The sequence below is a fragment of the Falco biarmicus genome, chromosome Z, assembly GCF_023638135.1.
Source record: "Falco biarmicus isolate bFalBia1 chromosome Z, bFalBia1.pri, whole genome shotgun sequence".
Classification (NCBI taxonomy): Eukaryota; Metazoa; Chordata; class Aves; order Falconiformes; family Falconidae; genus Falco; species Falco biarmicus.
The window spans coordinates 2,542,514-2,562,510 of NC_079311.1; the positions used below are offsets into that span (position 1 = coordinate 2,542,514).

Below are 19,997 nucleotides of genomic sequence, written 5' to 3' on the forward strand. Positions count from 1 at the left end.
CCTGGGGATTTGATCCTCGAAAGTCAAGCCATGTAGGGTTAGAAGGACATGCTAGGTCACTTACTGTATTTCCTTTGGTACTGTAAATAACCACGTTTCATGCTGTGCTGCGTGCCTTTATTACTCCTGAAATCAAGCAAAGGCACCCATTCACAGAGGTTATAAGGTGATTTGCATATTTCATCTCTAGGTTCAGTGGGGTTACACTGAATTGTACCCTATATGTTACTATTTTCATTTTACTGCTGGTTAAAGTGTAAGAGGGAGGATTAGCCCACGCAGAAAGTTTTGGGGCAGCCTGCCCTGCTCATTAATTGCAACCGCAGAGCTGTCCTTGAGGCTGGGGATAGTGCCAGTGCTGAGAGGTCTGCAGGTTTGCACAGACGGGCCGTTTCATCACACTACATACCGCCTTTCCTGTTCAGTAATTTTAGGAACTGCTTTCCTTTACACCCTGGTTGCTGTTACAATTACATGGACCTCTCAGACAGGGATATTTCATGTTCAAGGTGTATCTAGCAGTATTACAGTGTTACATGCTTCAGCTTCTTACAAGGAAAGAAATATGCAGAACACATCGTTCATACTCATTTTTCCTGCTACATGTTGTCTTCTCTGCCTTCTTTGCACGTCTCTCTGAATTTTCCCCTTTTTTTCTGGAGCCACTCTTCCTTTGTCAGCACTTGTAATTTTGTCTTTCTACAGTGTTTTGAGCTTTTCTTCTGAGACTTCTTGATGTTATTAAACCCACAAGTCAAACTGTCTCACGTTAGTCCTTGGCCTTAAAGTTTTTGAATGCTTAATGTTATTTTGTCTTCGTTTTTAGTCTGAAAATGTCAAGTCTCAGAATCCTTCAGATACGTAAGAGGGATGTTTTTCCCTTCTTAGTAGGTAACACTGAGCTGCCACTTTTTTTCCCACTTTAAGCTGCTTTTGGACACTAGTGGTCTTCCACTATATCCCAGTAGAGATACATGGGAACAAGTTGGAGGTTGACGACCAGCAGGTGATGCCTTCTGAAGATCATCCCCAAGTGTCTGTGTTCCTGGTAATAGCTTACCAAACACAAATTCACAGCCTTGACTTGGATGTCAAGTCTGAAAATAGGAAACATAAAGTTGGGGTGTGATTTATTTCACCTTGGAGTGTTTAAGGTCACGTGCCCAGTCTAAGCTAAACACACAGACCCATACTGCCTTCAGCTCCTCTCTGACAAGAATCTTGGGTGAGATGAGCTCTCTGGGTGTCCATATCCCTGGTCAGTAGTTAGAGACATTTAGATGACTAGTTTAGACTAGACTTCTAACCTTTAGGCAAAGCAAACTTTAGTTAGAGTTGTGTCCCAGAAAGGATTTTATAAAAGTATTGCTGTACATCTCTATGTCCACATTTATTCCCTCTATTTACTACAAAATCCACTTGTATAAAATAGTTTTGGGATGCCTTATAAAAAGCTGACCTAGAAAGGTAATGTAACAGTACTGTTCATTCTGGAACACAGCTGGGTATTTAATGAAATTCTCATTTTGTGTGGTGCCATGGTATTGGGCAATGTGACCTAGTGTAATCAAAAATAAAAAGTCTGAACAAATCACTCATTTGAGCTGATTTTGAGCTGATTTTATTGTTATCCTCCTTGGAGGTGATTGGACTGAAGTGGATCAGAGTAGCAAATGGGATTCTTCCAGTTTCATTGCTCTTTTTTCATATCTTGTCAGTGAATATTTTTCACTGATAATGAGAACACTTTATTATTTTCTTACTGATGTTTTGGGAGACCACTGTTTTCATGGGCCTCATTTTGGTAGTTTCTGTTTGATTCTGCTGCAAGACTGAGATAGTTTTTTAGTCTTTGTAGGTTTTGGGGTTTTTGTTTGTATTTTTTTTTTTTTAAGCCAGTAAAGAAAATCCTGGGCTTAAAATACTGACCTTGTTAATGGAAAGAAGCAGCAATTAGGGAAGCAGAGTAGTGGTAATTCACATTTTCATTTTTATGCAAACTCTTCTTTCTTGCAGGCATTATAATGATAATAAATGGGAGTTGTTTCCAATGTGGGAACGCTGCCACACAATTGTGCTGTTAGCCCTGAGAGATTGTGTGTTGACAACCTAATTGATTTATTCTCTCTACAGCCAGAACTCCCCTTCATTATCTCTTAAGTATGGCATTTGAAGAGATGCTTTTATTTAATCTTTTAGATTTATCTGTCTTGAAATGTTACTGCCTCTTGATGCTGAACTTCCGTGCATCCTTGCTAACTAAATTAACATGGGCTGCCGCATTTTTAAGCTTGTGTTTTACTCTCCTGCATCGTGGATCCCAAGGAATCTCCAACCTCTGTAGCTGGGAAGGAAAAAGCACAATGGGTAATGGCTATCACAGGACGGGAGAAGGAAATTTACTTCTGGGTGAGAAAGACCCTGTGCCTATGTGCAGTGCACATCAGGAACAGGGAAGGAAATGTTCTGATCAAGCTGCTGTGTCCTTCACACAGGGACAGGGAACATGGCAGCTGATGGGCAAGCTTGTGGGGTTTCTGCATTGGGCTGAATGGAGGAGCTTTGGTGGGAGATCTCTGAGCCCAGGAAGTGAGTGGCAAGCCTTCACGTGTGGGATGGTAGAGCAGAGGCCAGTACTAAATGGCTAAACTGGTTTTAGGGTGTTGGTCATCCGTGAGGACAGTTCTGAGAGTCTGTGTTTGGGTTTTGGTTTTTTTTTTAAAGTAATTTCAAGTAGCAGTGCCTTGGCCTCAGTGAACGCTCGTGTGACCTAGTAAGCTGCTGTACAGAGATAACAGAGTGAATCAGCTGATCCCAACATATATTCAGACATTAATACAGATGTAGTAAAGAAGTCCTCCCCCTGAGAAAAATACAGGTAAAGCTCAGCATTAATCGCTTTCTGTATCTGGACCGACTTGGTCAGAGGACCTTGTGTACACCTGCATGCAACTGCATTGCTCTCTGAGGACAAACACAAAGATTTTGCGTGGAGGAGCAATATGCGAGCTCTGTCCCTGGAGAGCAGGAGGTGCTGGGGCTGAGAGAGCAGAGAGGTTGGTATGTACTTTCTCTCCCCACAAAGAGAAGTACCCTGAGGCCTTTGGCAAGGGAGCTCCTGCTGGTTCAAGGCAAGCCTGTTCTTCTCAGGTTGCCAAAGCCTAAGACAGGGGTCAGAAGATGGGTGCAAAACCTCGAATAAGAAACACAAATGAGTTATTCATGCAGGAAACTGAAAATGCTGCCCTTTTGCTTCCTTTCATACAGTGCTCAGTCCTGTAACCTGTATCTTGGCATGTATCTGTAATGTAAATCGTCTTCTGTATTAAAGACGACGAGGATCACCAACCCGTGCAGTAGCTTTGGCAGTGGGCTGGGGGTTATTGCAGTGGTCTGCACTACAGTGGCTAAGGTTTGAACACAAAACAGAATGTAGAAATCAACAGAATATACAATAACAACCACTGCCATCATAATATTTTCACTTCAGATATTCTTTGCTGTGTGAGACAACTTCTGAAATTGAGGCTTTGTGTGTCTCCAACAGTGCATCTTGCAGCAGTGTGATCTCACTAGTGAAAGTGAACTGTAATTCATTAACCATACCAGGACCCCCTCCTTTGCAGTTCCATGAGGTTTTGCTACATGATACCCTGGCAAGTAATAAAGCAAAGTTGCAACCCAAAGGTGTGAAACCACAGAACCAGGCTATTACCTGTGGAAAGCCCTAGTTTGTTAAAACTGAAATACTTTACATTTTTGTTTTCTGGTCTAAGACAGAGATAAACGATTAAAATACATTCTGTCTCACTTAGGCAGGAGCGAATTCTGGATGCTACAAATTACTTTACTGTGAATGCTCTTTGTTGCAGATGCTGCTACTCCTTCCTGTAATTACACTGACTTTGTTTGCCAGATGTTCGGTGACGACGTTATATTGCTGTAGTCTGTTTTCCAGTTGCTTTATTTCTTCCGAGGACAGCTCCTTTCTTGCCTTTTCTTTCAGAGAGGAAATTGACAAAGGGAAAAAAATCCTTGACAAATATTTTAAAGTACAAAAACTCAGAGAATGGTTTTTGCCCCTCTCTCTGTGTCTAACTGAAACAATGAAAGACTTGCACTTTAATCTTCTTAGCCCCAGGGGGTCTTCTAATTATTGCAGCTGTTGCACAGGCTTATACATACTGACCTCCTCCTTCCCATTCATCTTGGAGGCTCTTTTATGTCCATTAGCTCCTCACTGGAAATGGAAGAGCCTTCAACTCTTAAACAATAGGTGAAGTTTACCTTTTGGATCAGGGTGAGGAGAACAAAGCATTCTCCGAGTTCCTTTCCAGGATTTACAAATGACCGAAGTCTCCTCTCGGCCCTGCAAAAGCTACTCTAAATTGGCAGTGATATTAACTCTTTTAGTCCTGCCTTATTCAGGTATCACTGGGATCCCAAACATATGCCAGCTAGGAAGGACAGTGGTTGCTTCTAACATGGAAGAAATGAGAGGAGTGATAGCTGGTTGTGGAGAATGCACTCATATATTGAAGCAGTAGGAAGCTTTAAAAAAATACAAGTTCAGATAAAGACGTTTTCATCTACTGCTAAGTTAATGAACCTTTTTGTGGCTGTACTGAGAAGCAGTGCTCTTGTGCCTAGTTGAAGTCATACAGCATCAGTTAAGCAATTGTGAAAAAAAAACCCCAAACAATCACACACACACACACACACACACACACACCCCGCCAAACAAACCATCCAACAAAAAAAGAGGCAATTAATCTGAATGCATATAAAATACATTTTAATTAAAATTAAAACAACAAATTCAATGGACAAATTTCTTCACATATTTGGGCATTTCTGGTTTGACCCTGAGTTTTAGAGCCAGTGTCAAATATTGTATCTATAGAAACACCAACGTTACCCTAAAAAAAAAAAAAAAAAAAAAGGTGTAAAATATTTGTATATATACAACAATAACTTGTAGTAAAGTCAGGTGCTCAGCTTGTGAATATTATTTTGGGTTCATATTTATGAATCAGGGTAAATGTTTTATCTGCTTCTGTGGTAAGCTCTGTAAAAATTACTCATTTCTTATTTCTAGACCCAGAACACCAAGAAGGTCACTTGAACTCATGTTTTTATTTGTTACTGTACCACTGTATATAATAATGATCACTTACATCAGCAGTTAACTTGCTCACAGTGTCAACCAATGTTACTGAAGTCTCAGTATCATAAGTATTTTAATGCATACCACAGCTTTAAAAATAATCTTCAAATAATATTTTTGCTATTTTAAGCTTTTAAATTCCAAATGCGATTCGTTGCTGTTGCCCAGCTTTTCTTATGTTGTGAGGTAGTGCTCTGTTTGGCATGTGGAAAGGGGCAGTGCTGTTTAGGGTACACAAAGCCAAGATATGTACACACGCACATGTTTAAATACATACATATATGTATAAATGAAGTTTTGCACATCTTAAGACAATGTAAATGGTATGTAAATTTGCCCTAACCAGGCAATGGAGCATGTCCTATAACAGAGAAAATGCAGGGATACTGGAGCTAGTTAAGTTATCTTTCTGACATTCCCTTTCAATCTCTCCTGGTAGAACAAGTTCACATTAATAAGAAAATGTCCTTGAGGCTGTGCTTTTAGCACGGAGGCTTCCTGGAGCAGTGTGGCCCCATCCGTGCTGTTATGGTCCTTTGGCTCCCAGCACAGGATGAAGATGCCCGTTGGAAGTTGTCCCTGGTCTTTGCTAGCTCCTGAAGTCTGCCCAGAAATCATTTGGAAGGATGTTATGGGGCCTGGGCCAAATAATGCATGAACTAATCTAACAATTTAAGACTTGATGACTGATTTTCAGGCACCTGGAATATTTAACTTATGAATATAAAAATAGCCATAATTTTTCAGGGTGTAACTCCTCACTTGTCACTGTTGCCAAACAATGCTTGGGTCCATTTGAAGCTGAAATTACATCGTTGCTTGGAAGAAGCACTGCTAGTGATGGGTGCAGTCCGTGTTCTGAAAAGGCATTTTAGGGAGATGCTGGTGGTCTGTAAGCTCCCAGTTAGTGGCTGCAGCTGGTGTGTGGCTCCGTATTAAACGATGAAATATGAGGATTCCCGGCATTTCCTTTTCCATTTCCTGTTTCTCTGCCAGTAGCTTTGATGAAATTGGTGTCTGATCACCGAAGTTTAACCTATATGTGAGTACTTTTCAGATAATGTATTCTATTTTCATTTCAGAAAACTTCTTAGTGAATCACAACAAGAACAAAATGTGTATTTTCTGTTAATTAGCCATATCCAGACCTTTGATAAGTGGCAAAATTTTACTGAATTTCTCTGCATAAAAAAAAGTATTTATAAATATGTTGGGACCCCTTGAATCAACATTTTTCCAAGTTACCCCTTTTTCTGTTTACTCATAAATTAGCAGACTTCTATCTTTCAACAGTGCTCTAATAACAAATGCTTGTTGTTAATTCCATTATTGCTACAATGCCACCATTTTCCCAAACTGTATTACAGTATGTCATTTACTTATGAAGTACTCCAATAAAATCGTCAGAGAAAAGGAAGATTTTATGGTTCATTTTTCTTGCTTTGTATCCATTTTGTATAGTGGATGTTTTATGGTGTTGCAATGCGTCTGAAGATTTTAGAGTGCAGTAAGTGAGGCTGAATGTTATTTTTCAGAGATCATCAGGGGACATCCTTTTGATGCTAAACTGTTTAAAACACTGGCAAGGGGGGGAAGTGATTTGGCAAGGTGGAATATCTGTTGTCTGCCACTTTGGAGTTGGAGCCCTTTATGGTTTTTTTAAGGTGTGCATGTGCAGCTGTGGCTGAATTCAGTGGGAATTATGTGTGTATAGCAACCAGAATGTGGCTTCTAGACAGATCCTGTGTTAGCCAAAGCCACCATAACTCTAGGCCTCCCTCTCCAAACTGACATGCTTAAGTAACTTTTGAAATTGTCAAGATTGTTTCCAGAACCAGAAAGCCCCCAAATAAAAGCAAGCTTTGTTTTGTCTGTTTCATTGGTAGTGTGTGCAGGAAAACATGGTTATGAAAAGTTGACCAACAGCCATATATTTGTAAGAGTTGTATTTGCAGTAAGTTTTGATGCATAGGAACAGGCATCAAGGCCATCACTGATTAACAATTCTGCATCAAAAGCACAAATTTTTTGCTGTCCCCATTGGTCATATGTCTCACTGCATCTAGCAGACCTCAAGCACTCAAGGGATCCCCCATTCACTGTTGGCAATTCTGGGTGCAGTTCCTGCAGCTGGCTGCTTTGGAAAGTCTGTTTTTAAGCCCACTTCTTCCAAGGATCAGATGTGCTTAGTCTTGTCTGGTCACGCAGTTTGACTTGCAACTGGATGTGCCATGTAGGCCAGTAAGCCGACATGTCAGGTACCACTGCTAACATGAGCAACCTTGCCTGCAGCACAATCAACTGACCAGCAATTGCAACTGGGAAAGCCTGGGTTCATTCTCCTTTTTTGTCATGAATTCCTGTAATACAGCAGTGAAAATACCTATATGGTTCAATTACTTTTTTCTGTGCGTACAGTGAATATAATTTCACCAACTATTTATGACATAAGGTGTTACAGAATTACTGGTGGTAGCCACTAGAGGGGGGGGGGGGGGGCATCAATAAAATGATAGCATATCTCTTAGCCTTTCATGATTTTTATTCTTCTCATCTGTTTTCAGCATTGTAAAGACACCTATGTAAAGTTTCAGTATGATGCTGGTTGCAGAGATGATGCAAAATGTGCCACTAATGTCAGTTGTTTTGTCTTTCAGGTGTTGTGTTTCACTATCGTGCAGCAACCAGCAGGTATACTCTGAATTTTACACAAGCTCAGCAGACTTGTCTCGACAACGGTGCTGTCATAGCAAGCCCAGAACAACTGAAAGCAGCCTATGAGGATGGATTTGAGCAATGTGATGCTGGCTGGTTGTCTGACCAGACTGTTAGGTAAGACATTTAAAAGGCCCCTTGACACAGTTTCCCAAAATTAATATGCCTACCATAGACTTACAATGCTGACTTATCATAATAATAAATACAACCATGCTGCATTTCAGGTATCCAATTAGACATCCAAGAATTGGCTGCTTTGGAGATAAAATGGGAAAAAAAGGAGTCAGAACATATGGGCGCCGTTTTCCTAATGAAACTTATGATGTATATTGCTATGTGGAACACATGGAAGGTAAGATAGGTCCATATTTACTCTGCACTGCAAAATTCAGAAATGACTGGAGATTCTAATGTGGAAAGGCAAAGAGATAAGTAATTCTGTCTTAGAAAAGTGTGGGCTGTTTTGAATCCAAAGAGAATTGCTGATTGAAGTGAACCTATAGTTTGTGGTCTAGCCAGGCCTTAATTAAAGATGAATGTGGAGTCTACAAAGAGACAGTCAGGTTTAAAGCTGCTATAGTTAGTGCAGTAGAACTTAGAAAAGTTGCTGTTGAAGCATCTTATTTTTTGAATGTTATAAAAGGATTTTCGAAGAAACTAATTTAATGTTTGAGAAACAATGTATGAGAGATACATATAAACCACGATGGATATGGTACATGTGCTAACTATATTATAGTTCATAAGGTATGTGATTAAGCTTTTTACATGCCAGGCATAAAATAATACAAACATTTAATTGCAATCCAAGTTTAATAACATCTTTTGAAAAAAGGGGCATGTCAGAATCAAAAAGAAAAAAACAAGCAAAAAATTTCCATTGAGGAGTCTGGATCTTCTTTAGTAAAATTCTTTGCAATTCCATAGTACAACTATAGCCTTTGCCCAAACTGCTAAATAAATGGCTTTAATGCAGCAGAGTTATTATGATACTGCCACATGGAATCATATTGTGAGTCATACTGTGAACCCCATAATACTTTGTGATCCATGGTTAGGCTTTGTGATTGATTTTTATTGAACAAAGAGTTTGATTGTAAAAAGAAAAATATAGTAATTTTTTTTCTGTGACTGGGCAGCTCTAGCATGCATAAATCTTTGTATTATATTGTAATGGTGAAATTGCTTCTTATAATCTGTCATCTGGAAGTGAATTTAACTATATCCTTTCAGTGGACCTATAGATAACGTTTCAGACACCAGATATCCCTATGCTTAGAAATTACGGTGACTAGTTAAATACATATACTTAAAACAGAAAGGCAGAAATAGCCTTTGCTGTCCTGCAGTCTCTTTTTTTGGTTTTGTGCTGGTTATGCACTTGGAAACTTCTGCTACAGAAATACTTTGCAACCAGAACCAAAGTACATTTTCCGTCTACTGCAGTGGTCTGAGTGTGTCACACTACTTCTGTCTTGACAGGTTTTTATTCATATCAGTTTCACTCTTCCTTTCTAAAAAATATCTATATTTACTAATTAAATATCTTTTGGGCTGATATTTGACTTACAGGCATTCAGTCCAGTGCTCTTGAAGTCAGCAGAACAATAAATCAGCCATGGTTCTGAGCAAGCCTGCCTTTGTATGTGTACAAATATTTGTAACAAGCAACTGCAGAATTAAGGTGCTTCAATGTCTGTATTTTATCTTAGAGCAGAAATTAATCAGGTCGTGCAAAGTTTACTCCTGCTGATAACTTATAGAGACTTTAGTCATTGAAATCAGTGAGTATTTTCCTCTTACTTTTAGCAGCTGAGGATCTGCCCCAGACTATGTTCACCTTGGGAAGCTATAAAATACAAGCAATACAAGTCTTGCAATGACTCAAAAAACATATAACCTTGGAAAATCTGAAAATTAAGTGACGGAATTTTGTTAGTGGTCAGCATTGTCTGAATTTTATTTAATGTTCTATCAATATCTGTCAGTGAGCAGCACATACGAACACCTAGAGTTTATAACATTGATTCTCCATCAGTCCTTGATGGGATTGACTTCTGAATCATCCCTGAATTTAATACAGTTTGGATCTTTCCTAGCTTAAAAAAAGAAGTTTGGACTAATCTGTATCATTCCTGGATGAAAAGCCATGTCTTGTTCCTTTCCCTCTTAAAGAACAGAGAAATGTAACTAATACGTAGAAGCTTATCCTGGATGCATGTGAGCCAGCAGTTTCTCAGAGTCAAATATTCTCCCTGAGCTTTTAAAAATAAAAACTAAAAAACCTCAAAACTAAAGCATATTTCACTGAGGCTAGTGTCCTGTGCTCAGAACAACCTGGAACCAGGCCATGAGGTTCAAAGAGGTTACAGCGACTGTGCAGTCTTTTTTGATGAATATGCACATGCATAGGTTTTTAGTTTCTCATGAAAAATAGTTGATTCTTCTTTGTTACAAAATTTCATTTAGCAGGTCTTATGACCTGGCTTTCCTGTCTGGATAGCTGTATGTTTCTGTCCTATTTATGTGGATGATGATCTCTTTAAATATATGCATGTCTTTGTGGCCTGTCAGCTGTACTGCTGTAATGTGATCAGTTTGGATACAAAACCTTCAGTATTTCAGAAATATAAACTAGCATAGAATGTTGGGGAGAACTGGTCTATCAACCCAGGTTAACAATAAGCCTGTCCATTTTACCTTCTTCCTTGCACAGTAGCTTCCTGTGGATAACTGATGAAAGCAAATGCACAGTTTCAGCCTTTATCTTAAAGGCCTCCTAGCGTGGGGCAAGGGTTAAAGACCTACAGGAACAAGACCTACAGGGGCTTGAAGGTCTGACTTGAAGGCTGTGATTGGCCACTTCACCTCTGGGATCCATTGAAACTCACCAAGACTTATAAAACCCATTGTATGGTGACAGAATGACCGCAGAGATGGGTACAGGTTCAGAACGAAACTCTGCAGGAAGCAACGATGCCTGTGAGTTATCGTCCTTCCCAAAGGCAAAATATGTTTGACCTAGCTTTTATCTAAATGTTTCTCAAAATACACATTTATAAAAAAGTTCTGTGATCTTTTCTCCCAAATTCTTGGGGGGCCCTTTATAACTGACTTGCAATACTTAAAGGGGGCTCATAAGAAAGATGGGGACAGACTTTTTAGTAAGACCAGTAGTGGTATGACAAGGGGTAATGGTTTTAAACTACAATAAGTTAGATTTAGATTAGGTGTTAGGGAGAAAATCCTTACTGTGAGGGTAGTGAGGTGCTGGAGCATGTTGCCCAGAGCAGCTGTGGGTGCCCCGTCCCTGGGGGGCTCAAGGCCAGGCTGGACAGGCCTGGGAGCAGCCTGGGCTGGGGTGTGTGTGTGTGTCCCTGCCTGTGGCAGGGGGTTGGAACTAGATTGTCTTTAAGGTTCCTTCCAACCTAAACCATTCTATGATTCCCTTTACGATTCTATGAAACTAGGGAAAAAGAGCACTCCATCTTAGACTGGTACATATTGTACTGGCACAGCCCCTGTGCGCTGCCCCTGCCTGCCTTCCTGGGATTGCTACCGAGGCTTCAAGAATGACAGGCTATTTTAATATAGTATTTCAAACTGCTTGATACAGCTGTGAGAACTGTGGAATCGCTGGATAGCCACAGAAATGTCCCAACCTCATCTATAGGATAGCAATCTCCCAGAAGTCCAGACAAATTCAGTGGGAACTATGGGGGTTAAGCAAGGCAGGAAATCACATCCAAAGAGGGTACATGTAAACTAGGATGGCTGCTCCGGACTGACCGCTTAGTTAATATCTGGCCTCCTGCAGATCTGTTTCTGTTAGAAGAAACATTTGTTTCTTGAGCGTAATCCTGTTTAACTAAGAAATATGCCTACAAAATCCTGTTTCATTGAATGCAGTAGAAACAAAGAAAAGCAAGCAGGTGGTTTTGCTCTGAAATATCGACTTGCCTCTGTAGCAATTTCTGTGCCCCCAAATCCATTTATGACAAAACAGTGTCATAAATGATGGCTGCATGGTTTGTTATGTTATGATAATGGCATTGCTACGAGAAGCACTTAATGGCAGTAATAAGCTGAATCTGAGAAGAAAGGAGAATTCCCTTAACCACTTTACCATCGACTTCAAGTAAGAAAGCATAGTCAGGTCAATAGTGAACACATAGGAAAACTCATCCTTAAGGATCCTGTTTGTGTAGCAGGAAGGTCCTATGTATGGTGTGAAGGGGCGACTGCTGTGAATGTGTTAATTGCCAATTAGCTGTACAGCCTCAATGAACTGCACAGAGATTTAATTTTTTTCTGATTATATTGATTAATTTTAATGCCAGATTATTACAGTAGTTAACCAACAATAATTCCCCACCTCCAACCCTTTTCTCTAGTTGTCTGGGGTTTTTTTGGTTTTTGTATTTTCTCAGAAGTTTTCAAATGAACTGGATTGTGAAAATAACTTCTAGGAGTCAGAAGGAGTGATGGTTTTATGGATACAGGCTATAGACATGGTATAGACATAGTGACATGCAGAGAAGTTAATTTTTTCTGTTTGGATGAAGAGAAGCATATATATGTTAGGAAGACACAGTACCACATCATGGTATAGTGCAGGATAAATTATTTTTCAGTGCCTTCACAGAAACCTGAGCCTCTGAGCCAGACTTCCTTTTTGAGATGGGGCTATGGAGCCAAGATGGCATTGCTTATATGACGGAAGCAGTTTCTCTAAGTACAGAGGTTAAGTTCAAACGCAGATTTAATTTGAAGTTATATAACATCAATGAGATAATGCTTTGGAAGCACACATCCACAGAAGACAAAGAATTAGATAAAATGGCAACAGAGGATATTGCAAAGTGAACACTGCAGTAAAGTAGACCCTGTGTTTTGTTTGCTGTATTGTAACATGGTCATACATTAGTGGAAGACTTGCAGTTCAAGATTTAGGGTTATGACAGATTTCTGATTGCCCTGTCCACCAAAGGCTGACTCTGCAAGGTATTTTTCTCTTGTAATAAGCACTCTCAACACTTCATTAATAAAAGGACATTAGGGGTACTTGGTATACTGTAGAACTGTACTCAAACACGATTTCTTCCGTGCGAATTTGAAAGTTCATATCTGCATAGCCTATTCTAAATCAATGCCAAATCTATTAGACTTACTTGCACTAAAAAGGTCCTTATTTGGAAAGCCTGTGTCAGTGGGATGACTATTCATGGAATAAGATGGTGCTTGATTAATGATATCAAAATTCTGGGCTATAATGAGAATGTCAACATAGAAGTCATTGAACAGTTTTTGGTCTGTTGGCTGCTATTAGCATGTTACCCCAGAAAGCCATAAATGGTGGTGGGAATTCTTGCAATACATTTTAAAATAAATGTGTATTGAATTTAGAGTACTAATTTGGGTACTTGCACTGAGGGTTTGTAGCAGCAACACCATTTCAGTTTTATTCCTTTCTGGCCATATGAAATCACAAAGTTAGCCAGAGACATGGATTTATCCTTGAAACCCAAACTATTAGCTTAAATTAAAACCAGTTGTCTAGGCTAACTGTTACCATTTCCTCGTTCTGAGGAAAGCCAGAGAGATTAAAGACTGCACAATTATAAGTTAAATATTTTACGTTTTGCTAAAACACACAGAAGAATAATTATGGGAAGGATTTAAAATTTCTGAGCTCCTAGTGATAAAAATAAGAATCTGCAGTCAAAATATCATTAGATACTGGGCATAGTCTCTTATTACAAACTGATTTACATTCCTCATATCTCATTGCATAATTCAGTGTACCAAGCATTAACAAAAACATTTAGGATACCTTTAACTGTGGGAGTTCATTTACTAATAAAGACTTTAATCTAAAGTGATTGAGCTGCAAACATATGGATATAACTCTGAGGTTCTATTAACACCTCCAGCTGAAGCGGTGTTTGCACCAGTGTCTTCTATGGAGTAATCCCTTGAATGGAAATGGGTGATGGGGAAGGAGGGGTTTCCATTCTGTCTTCAGATAACCGTGTATGTGATTGATTTGACAGTGCTGTGGTGTCAGAAATAGAGACAAAGTGAGATCTGCTTGCCAAAGCCCACTGATGAAGTGAGGGGCTGTGAGTGTGTGGTGTGGAGCCAAAGCACAAACTACTCCATGCAGCATTGTCTTCTGGCCAAAGCCAGAAGCCATATATGTCTAACAAGTGTATGTAATATGCAGATGGGGACTCATGCTAAGAAAGTTATTTTGGGGTGGCTGTGGGGAAGATTATACAATCTCCCTTCCACGCACCATTTCCCCCCCTGCCACAGTGAGTGCAGGGAAGAAAAAAAAAAAAAACCAAAACCAGATGTCCTTTAAATACTTTCCACCTAGTCTCATGCAGTTTTGCTGTTGTCATGGAAATTTCTATGAGACTACTACTAACAATAATTAAAGAAACCATAGTCTAAAATACGGCTTCAGGTAAGAAGTTTCTTCTGTGTTTTGGACAACAGAAATCCTTCTCTGGAGTCCATCCTGATTTTAGAGAAATGACTAGATTTGATTTTAAAACAAGGACACAGAGAAAAGGGTCTTTTCTTCCTAGTTCATGGCCTGTGGTAGAGTCACAGCCTTTGCATTGGCTTATACTGGACACCTCTCCAGCCTTGAACTGTGTGACCTAATGCAGGGTCATGGATCCAAGAGTTCTCGAGGTGGGTACAGAGCCCAAACAGAGTGAACCAAGAAGGAAATACTGCCATGGTGGTTTTCATGCACCATGTATTCGAGCTCATCATGTGATAAAGCTCATCCTTGAGGAGATCTGAAAATCTTGAAGTCTAAATGATTTTTGTAAGAGTAAGGTATAAAAAAAGAAGAATCATACAGAATGCAAAGTTCGTTTTCTCCCTCTGTATTAGTAAAAGCCAGCGACACTTTGCAGCTACAGCAGAGCTCCGTAGGGGTATAGCAGTTGCCATGCTACTCTTCAGGCTTGAGGGCAAGCCTATGGGAAAAGTATACTCTGCCAGCCTTGTCAACTGCAGCGGATTCCTGCTGAGCTTATGGTTTTGCATAGAATAGACCTAAGACATTCAGGAGAGTTTAATTAAAACAATGCTGATTTGTATCAGAAGGAATCAACTAACTTGTTCTAACGTGTAAGAGAAAAAGACTTCTTCAGCTTGTCTAGCCTTCTGCTTTAAAGCTGAACCTAGCTGCTTAGGTCTTTGTGGTTTTCCAGTCCTAGAAAATGTTTCACAGTAATTTGTGACTTTGTTAAGGATACCTCTTTGTTAGACTGGTGTGTCAGAGAACCAGCCCTTAACAGTAGCAGGGTGGAGGAAAAGAGCTGCAGCTGAGACAAGGTGTTTTGCCTGTGCAGTTTGGGAAAGGTGGAGAAGGCTGGAGCGTGAGCTGGATCAATAAACAGACTAACCGAATGTAGCCTGCAGGGCCTACGACTATGGTGAAGACAGATGAAAGTTTTCAGGTGTGTTATGGCTCAAATGTATCTGTAACTTTTTTTCCAGAGTGTTCAAGGCAAGGGTAGTGTGGTCTCCATTATCTTCACACACGCATGGAGAGGACAGATAGATGTGGGCAGTCTTTCTTCCCTTCTTGGTGTACAAGCAGTCTAGTAGGTCTGTTGGTGGCTGCTGCTGCCTTTTTGTGTCAGCCTTTTGGCCAAAGGGAGAAACAGAGGAGGAGGAAATGGAAATTCTTGGGACATGTGGTCCTCAAGGTGCCATGGTAAATGCTCTAGCCCTAAAAGGGGCCATGTCATTCCTTGCTTATTTGGACACTGGTTTGTGTCCTAGAAATGAAGGTTGGGACAGATTCTGTGTTTCTGAGGAAAAGAAAGTCATGATGGCAGTGTCTTGTGTGTGCTTGAGCTTTGAACTGCCGACCATGTGGCTGTGACCAAATGTTCATGAGGAGCAGTAACATCAGGTTATAGCTGCAGGTTGGGAAATGTCCTTAAAATGTTCCATATAACACAAGAAAAGATGGTATTTTGTCACTTTTAGACATCTTTCATACCTGTCCCTTGGCACCCTGATCTGCCATGGTAGTCACAGAAAGCTGGAGCTCTAACATCCCTGTAAGGGCATCTTTCCTTGATGAGTTCAGTGGATTCCACCACCTCTCAGAAACAGCTAATGAAGAGATCTGGTCTGGTCACCACAGACCCATAATGGTCAAAAAAGGAGCTGCCAAATTCTTTGTGGGTCATAATGTTTCTTTCCTTAAACAAGAACACCACCAAGAAGCTAAGATCGAAAGGTACTGGAACTTTTTTGTCTTGTTTTTGTTTAAAATTGTTGAGAGTTAAGCATTTCCAGCTATGGGAATGATTAGGGGTTTTTTTGTATTTAATATCCCTTTGGATGTTCTTAGGTCTTTCTTTAGTTGACACTGAAGGTAGTGGAAGTTGTGTAATCTGAGTGCTCAGCCACAAAGTAAAGCTAGTGAGCACCAAATTCTAGATGTGATAGTAATGATGAAAGCTCCTGTTGCTCTGTGAGAGAAAAATGGGGGAAAAGACTAAAAAAACTCCAGTCAAATAATTATAAGTGTCTCCTTCGTATTTGTCATTCCCTCATGCGGACTGGATAATAATGAGGACATTTCATAGGTGGCTGACCAGCCACCATCCACAGCAGCTGGTGTGTTACTAGATGTGTCGAAAGCATTCAGTACGAGACAGGTTACCTCTTAAGCTTCTCTGCAGTTCGGGAGAATCCTTCAGACATCTGTAAAACTTTTGTCATGGACTTGCATGCGATGTCTTCATCTGGTAGGTGAAAGTGACTTGAAGATCATTTTGTTGTTTCTGGCATGGTAGGTGATGGTAAGTGAGGTTGAGGAGACGATGCTGTGCTCCGGGAGGAGAGTGTCATGTAGTCAGGCTCTGAGATCTCCTCCAGGAAGTAGCAGCCCACCAATCCCTTAATTGTCATTTCATCTATGGAAAAAGAAATAACTGGTGAGGTCTGTGCTGGAGGGCTTACATCCAGATTCATAACTTCTACCCTAGTCAATACATGTTGTGTATTGACCCCCGGCTATGGTTCTAGACTGCCTTTTTTTCTGTGCGTGCTTTGAAGACGTATGATTCATGAAATTCACATCTAAAAACATGCCCAGGTCAGTGAGACATCTCCCGATGAGAGAAAACAAGTGAATTAACCTTCAAAGGAATGAAGCTTGCTATAAAACCAGCTGATAAGTCTGTAGATCTTAAGTTTTTTCCTTGGGGGTTGCAGTGAATCAGCTTTTGTCTTCAAGAGAAAAACCTGGCTTCTTTATCTGGCTTGATATATTTGAAATAAAGGGGGGGGAAACCATGACTTATATCAAATGTCTATTTTAACCTAGCAAAACAAACACATGTAACAGGAAAGTCCTGGGGATTCTTTGAGTGGTCTGACTGCTGAGGCTGGATGGTCAACCTAAAGCTTGGTTTTAAACAGAAGCCAGCAATAATATATGTTATATTATTGTCTGCAGTCTAAACACTGTCATGGTCTCCATTTCACCCCCTGGTACTATAGAACTAGTTTCTCTTCATCTGCTGGTCTAAGCCCTGGGGTTTGCCTGCATATAGTATTGCTAAGTTACTTGTAGTGTACTCCAGCTATAAAAACATCATACATGACTTTTAACAGACACAAAATTGAATCTGCCCTGCTTTGGTGTCGGTGGCTATGTTATTTGTTTATTGACCAGTTTTGTCTCTTAATTTCCTGGTTTCCAGTGTTTTGGCTGGAGAATTTAGGTGCTTTCAGACATCATAATAAAGACATTCTACGAGCGTGACAGGATGAATCCTTGTGCTAAATATGGAACCTGTTGTGCTTCCAAGACTAGCAGTTACTTTTAGAGACTGCATCAATTAAATACATTTTATGAGCTTCACTGTTAATTTTTTTTAATTTTTAGAGGAAGTTTCTGTGCAAGGGTCAAATCCTTTTCTCTTTGGTACTTTGAAGGAGTCAGGATGTTTCAGCTACATTGACTGACATGCTAGAAGTCAGGATTGGAGAAAAAGTCCTTTTTCCATGGCCTTTTGAAAGCCTGTGTCAGTTTTGAGGTCAAGTCCATGAAACAGCTCAGCAGAACCTAAGTTCCACTGTACAATTTTTCCCCAAGTGATTGGCAGTGCCAGGGGAAGTTCCTATAGCTTCTTGCTTTTCTCCCTTCAGCAATCAGCACCTTTCTTCACATGCTTTCTTCTGTGTTTCCTACTCTATTGCTTATGTGTAGGCTGACTGGGGAAAAAAGTAGTTTCTAACCCAAGTTCTCACTATGAGGAAAGAAGTCATGCTGACAGTTAAGTAGGACCATTGCTCTTTCACATACTGGTAAACTGAATTTCCACATTGCTGTGAGGATAAAAAAGTAGGGGATTATTAGATAGTGCTTCCAGAACATGCACCCAAAATATCAGTAACGTGGTAGCCAACTTTTTCTGACCAAGGAGACTGGTGGTGAGCAAGTGCCTTAGCAGTAATCACGTCAGAGAGGTGACATGGGTAACAGAATGTCATCCCTGCATGTTCCAAGCGTTTGCACTTACCGTACGCAAATAGTAGGTCCTGATTAGTTGTCTCTGTGCTGTATGAGTCACCATATCCCTGAAGTGCTAAGTCTGCTCTGGATGAGATATACATGCATGCCCACAGCCCACTCCAGGTAAGAAGTGCAGGAAAGATTGCTTAAACTTTCTCATCACATAATTTAGGTTATCTGCTGTAAATCAAACTCATGGCATTGAGCTGAAGAAGTGTTCTGAGCACTGTTTTTTTCCCAAGCGCTCAACAGAAAACATAAACTTTTCTGTCTCTCTCTCTGTTTTTAGAAAAAAATTTTTTGTAAGGTGCTTTTGGAAGGTTGCAGGACAACTTCTAAGTGTTCCGGATTTATATAGCAAGCAAGGCCTTTATTAAACTCCTGCTTTGTCTTTTCACATTTAGTTCCAAAAATTATTATGCACATTAAGTGCACACTCAATCATACAGAACTTTAATTTATTTTCAAATTGGACAGACAAATTGTGGAGTCATATATAAATGACTGCTATTTGGAATCTGTTTTTTGTACTTCACTGGATTTTTTAAAAATAAGAATTCTGGAATCATATGAAAACACTCTTTAAGTACAGCAATTGCAAGGCGCCATGTTTTAACATCTCTGTACCCTTTATATTATCACTGCATTCCTGATATAAGTTAGTATTTACGTGGTATGATGGAATGACAATAAGGGCATTTTCCTGATTGCTCTGGCACATTTTTGCCTTCTTTGTGAATTTATTGTCACAGATTAATATACCAAGTAGGTGACAAAGAATGTGACTGGACTTCACTTATTGGACTGTTCTGGTTAGGATGCATTTTTTCTTAAATACGTAGGGGTTTTTACTACTTAGTTTACCTGTTGAAACACCCTTTGGCAAAGCTGGTATCTGTATGACAGCAGCTGACTTTAAGAGATGAACCAAATAAATAGATGTAGGGTCAGTAGAATAGATTCAATACAAAGAAAGATACACCGCTCATTTTATATGTGCAGTATTATCAATATTGCATATATAGGCATAATCCAAGGCAAATTTAGGGCAGATTTCCATATAGAAATGCTGTGGTGCAACTTGGATAAGTAAGTTCTCTGTAAAGGGACCTCTTACACAAGTACTGACTGAGCCCTGCATTTAGAAATTTTATAGGAAGACATAACACTTCACTAAGTTTCTTTCATTCAGCAGAGTGCAGATGACAGCTCAGAGGAATAAATAACCCTAATTTTAATGATGTTATGCACAAGCTCCATTTGGAGGCAGTGTCCAGATCAGTTGATGGAAAAATTGCTTTGCTAGTAATTTTGCACTATTTACGCATTTTCCTGTGTCTTCAGTAAGTTTCTCCCAGGAGGAATGTTGTGGGATTGCTTAACATTATTTAAGTTTTGATCCATCATATTTGTTTCTAGAAAGCGTTTAAACACATTGTTTTTCTTACTCGTCTCATTTTCTTGGCTAACCAGATGAATATCTGCTATTTCATTGCAATCATTTGAAGTGCTGTTTTTTCATATACATCATGGCTATTGTGTGAG

At 39.8% G+C, this 19,997-nt stretch overlaps 1 protein-coding gene across 1 annotated transcript in view; it reads left to right on the top strand.

Moving 5' to 3' along the window:
• Positions 1–19,997, top strand: part of VCAN (versican) — a 119,691-nt gene that overhangs the window by 24,670 nt on the left and 75,024 nt on the right. The window contains exons 4-5 of the mRNA XM_056325484.1: positions 7,825–7,999; positions 8,110–8,237. Of these exons, the coding sequence (XP_056181459.1) occupies positions 7,825–7,999; positions 8,110–8,237 (303 nt within the window). The remainder of the gene's footprint in view (positions 1–7,824; positions 8,000–8,109; positions 8,238–19,997) is intronic.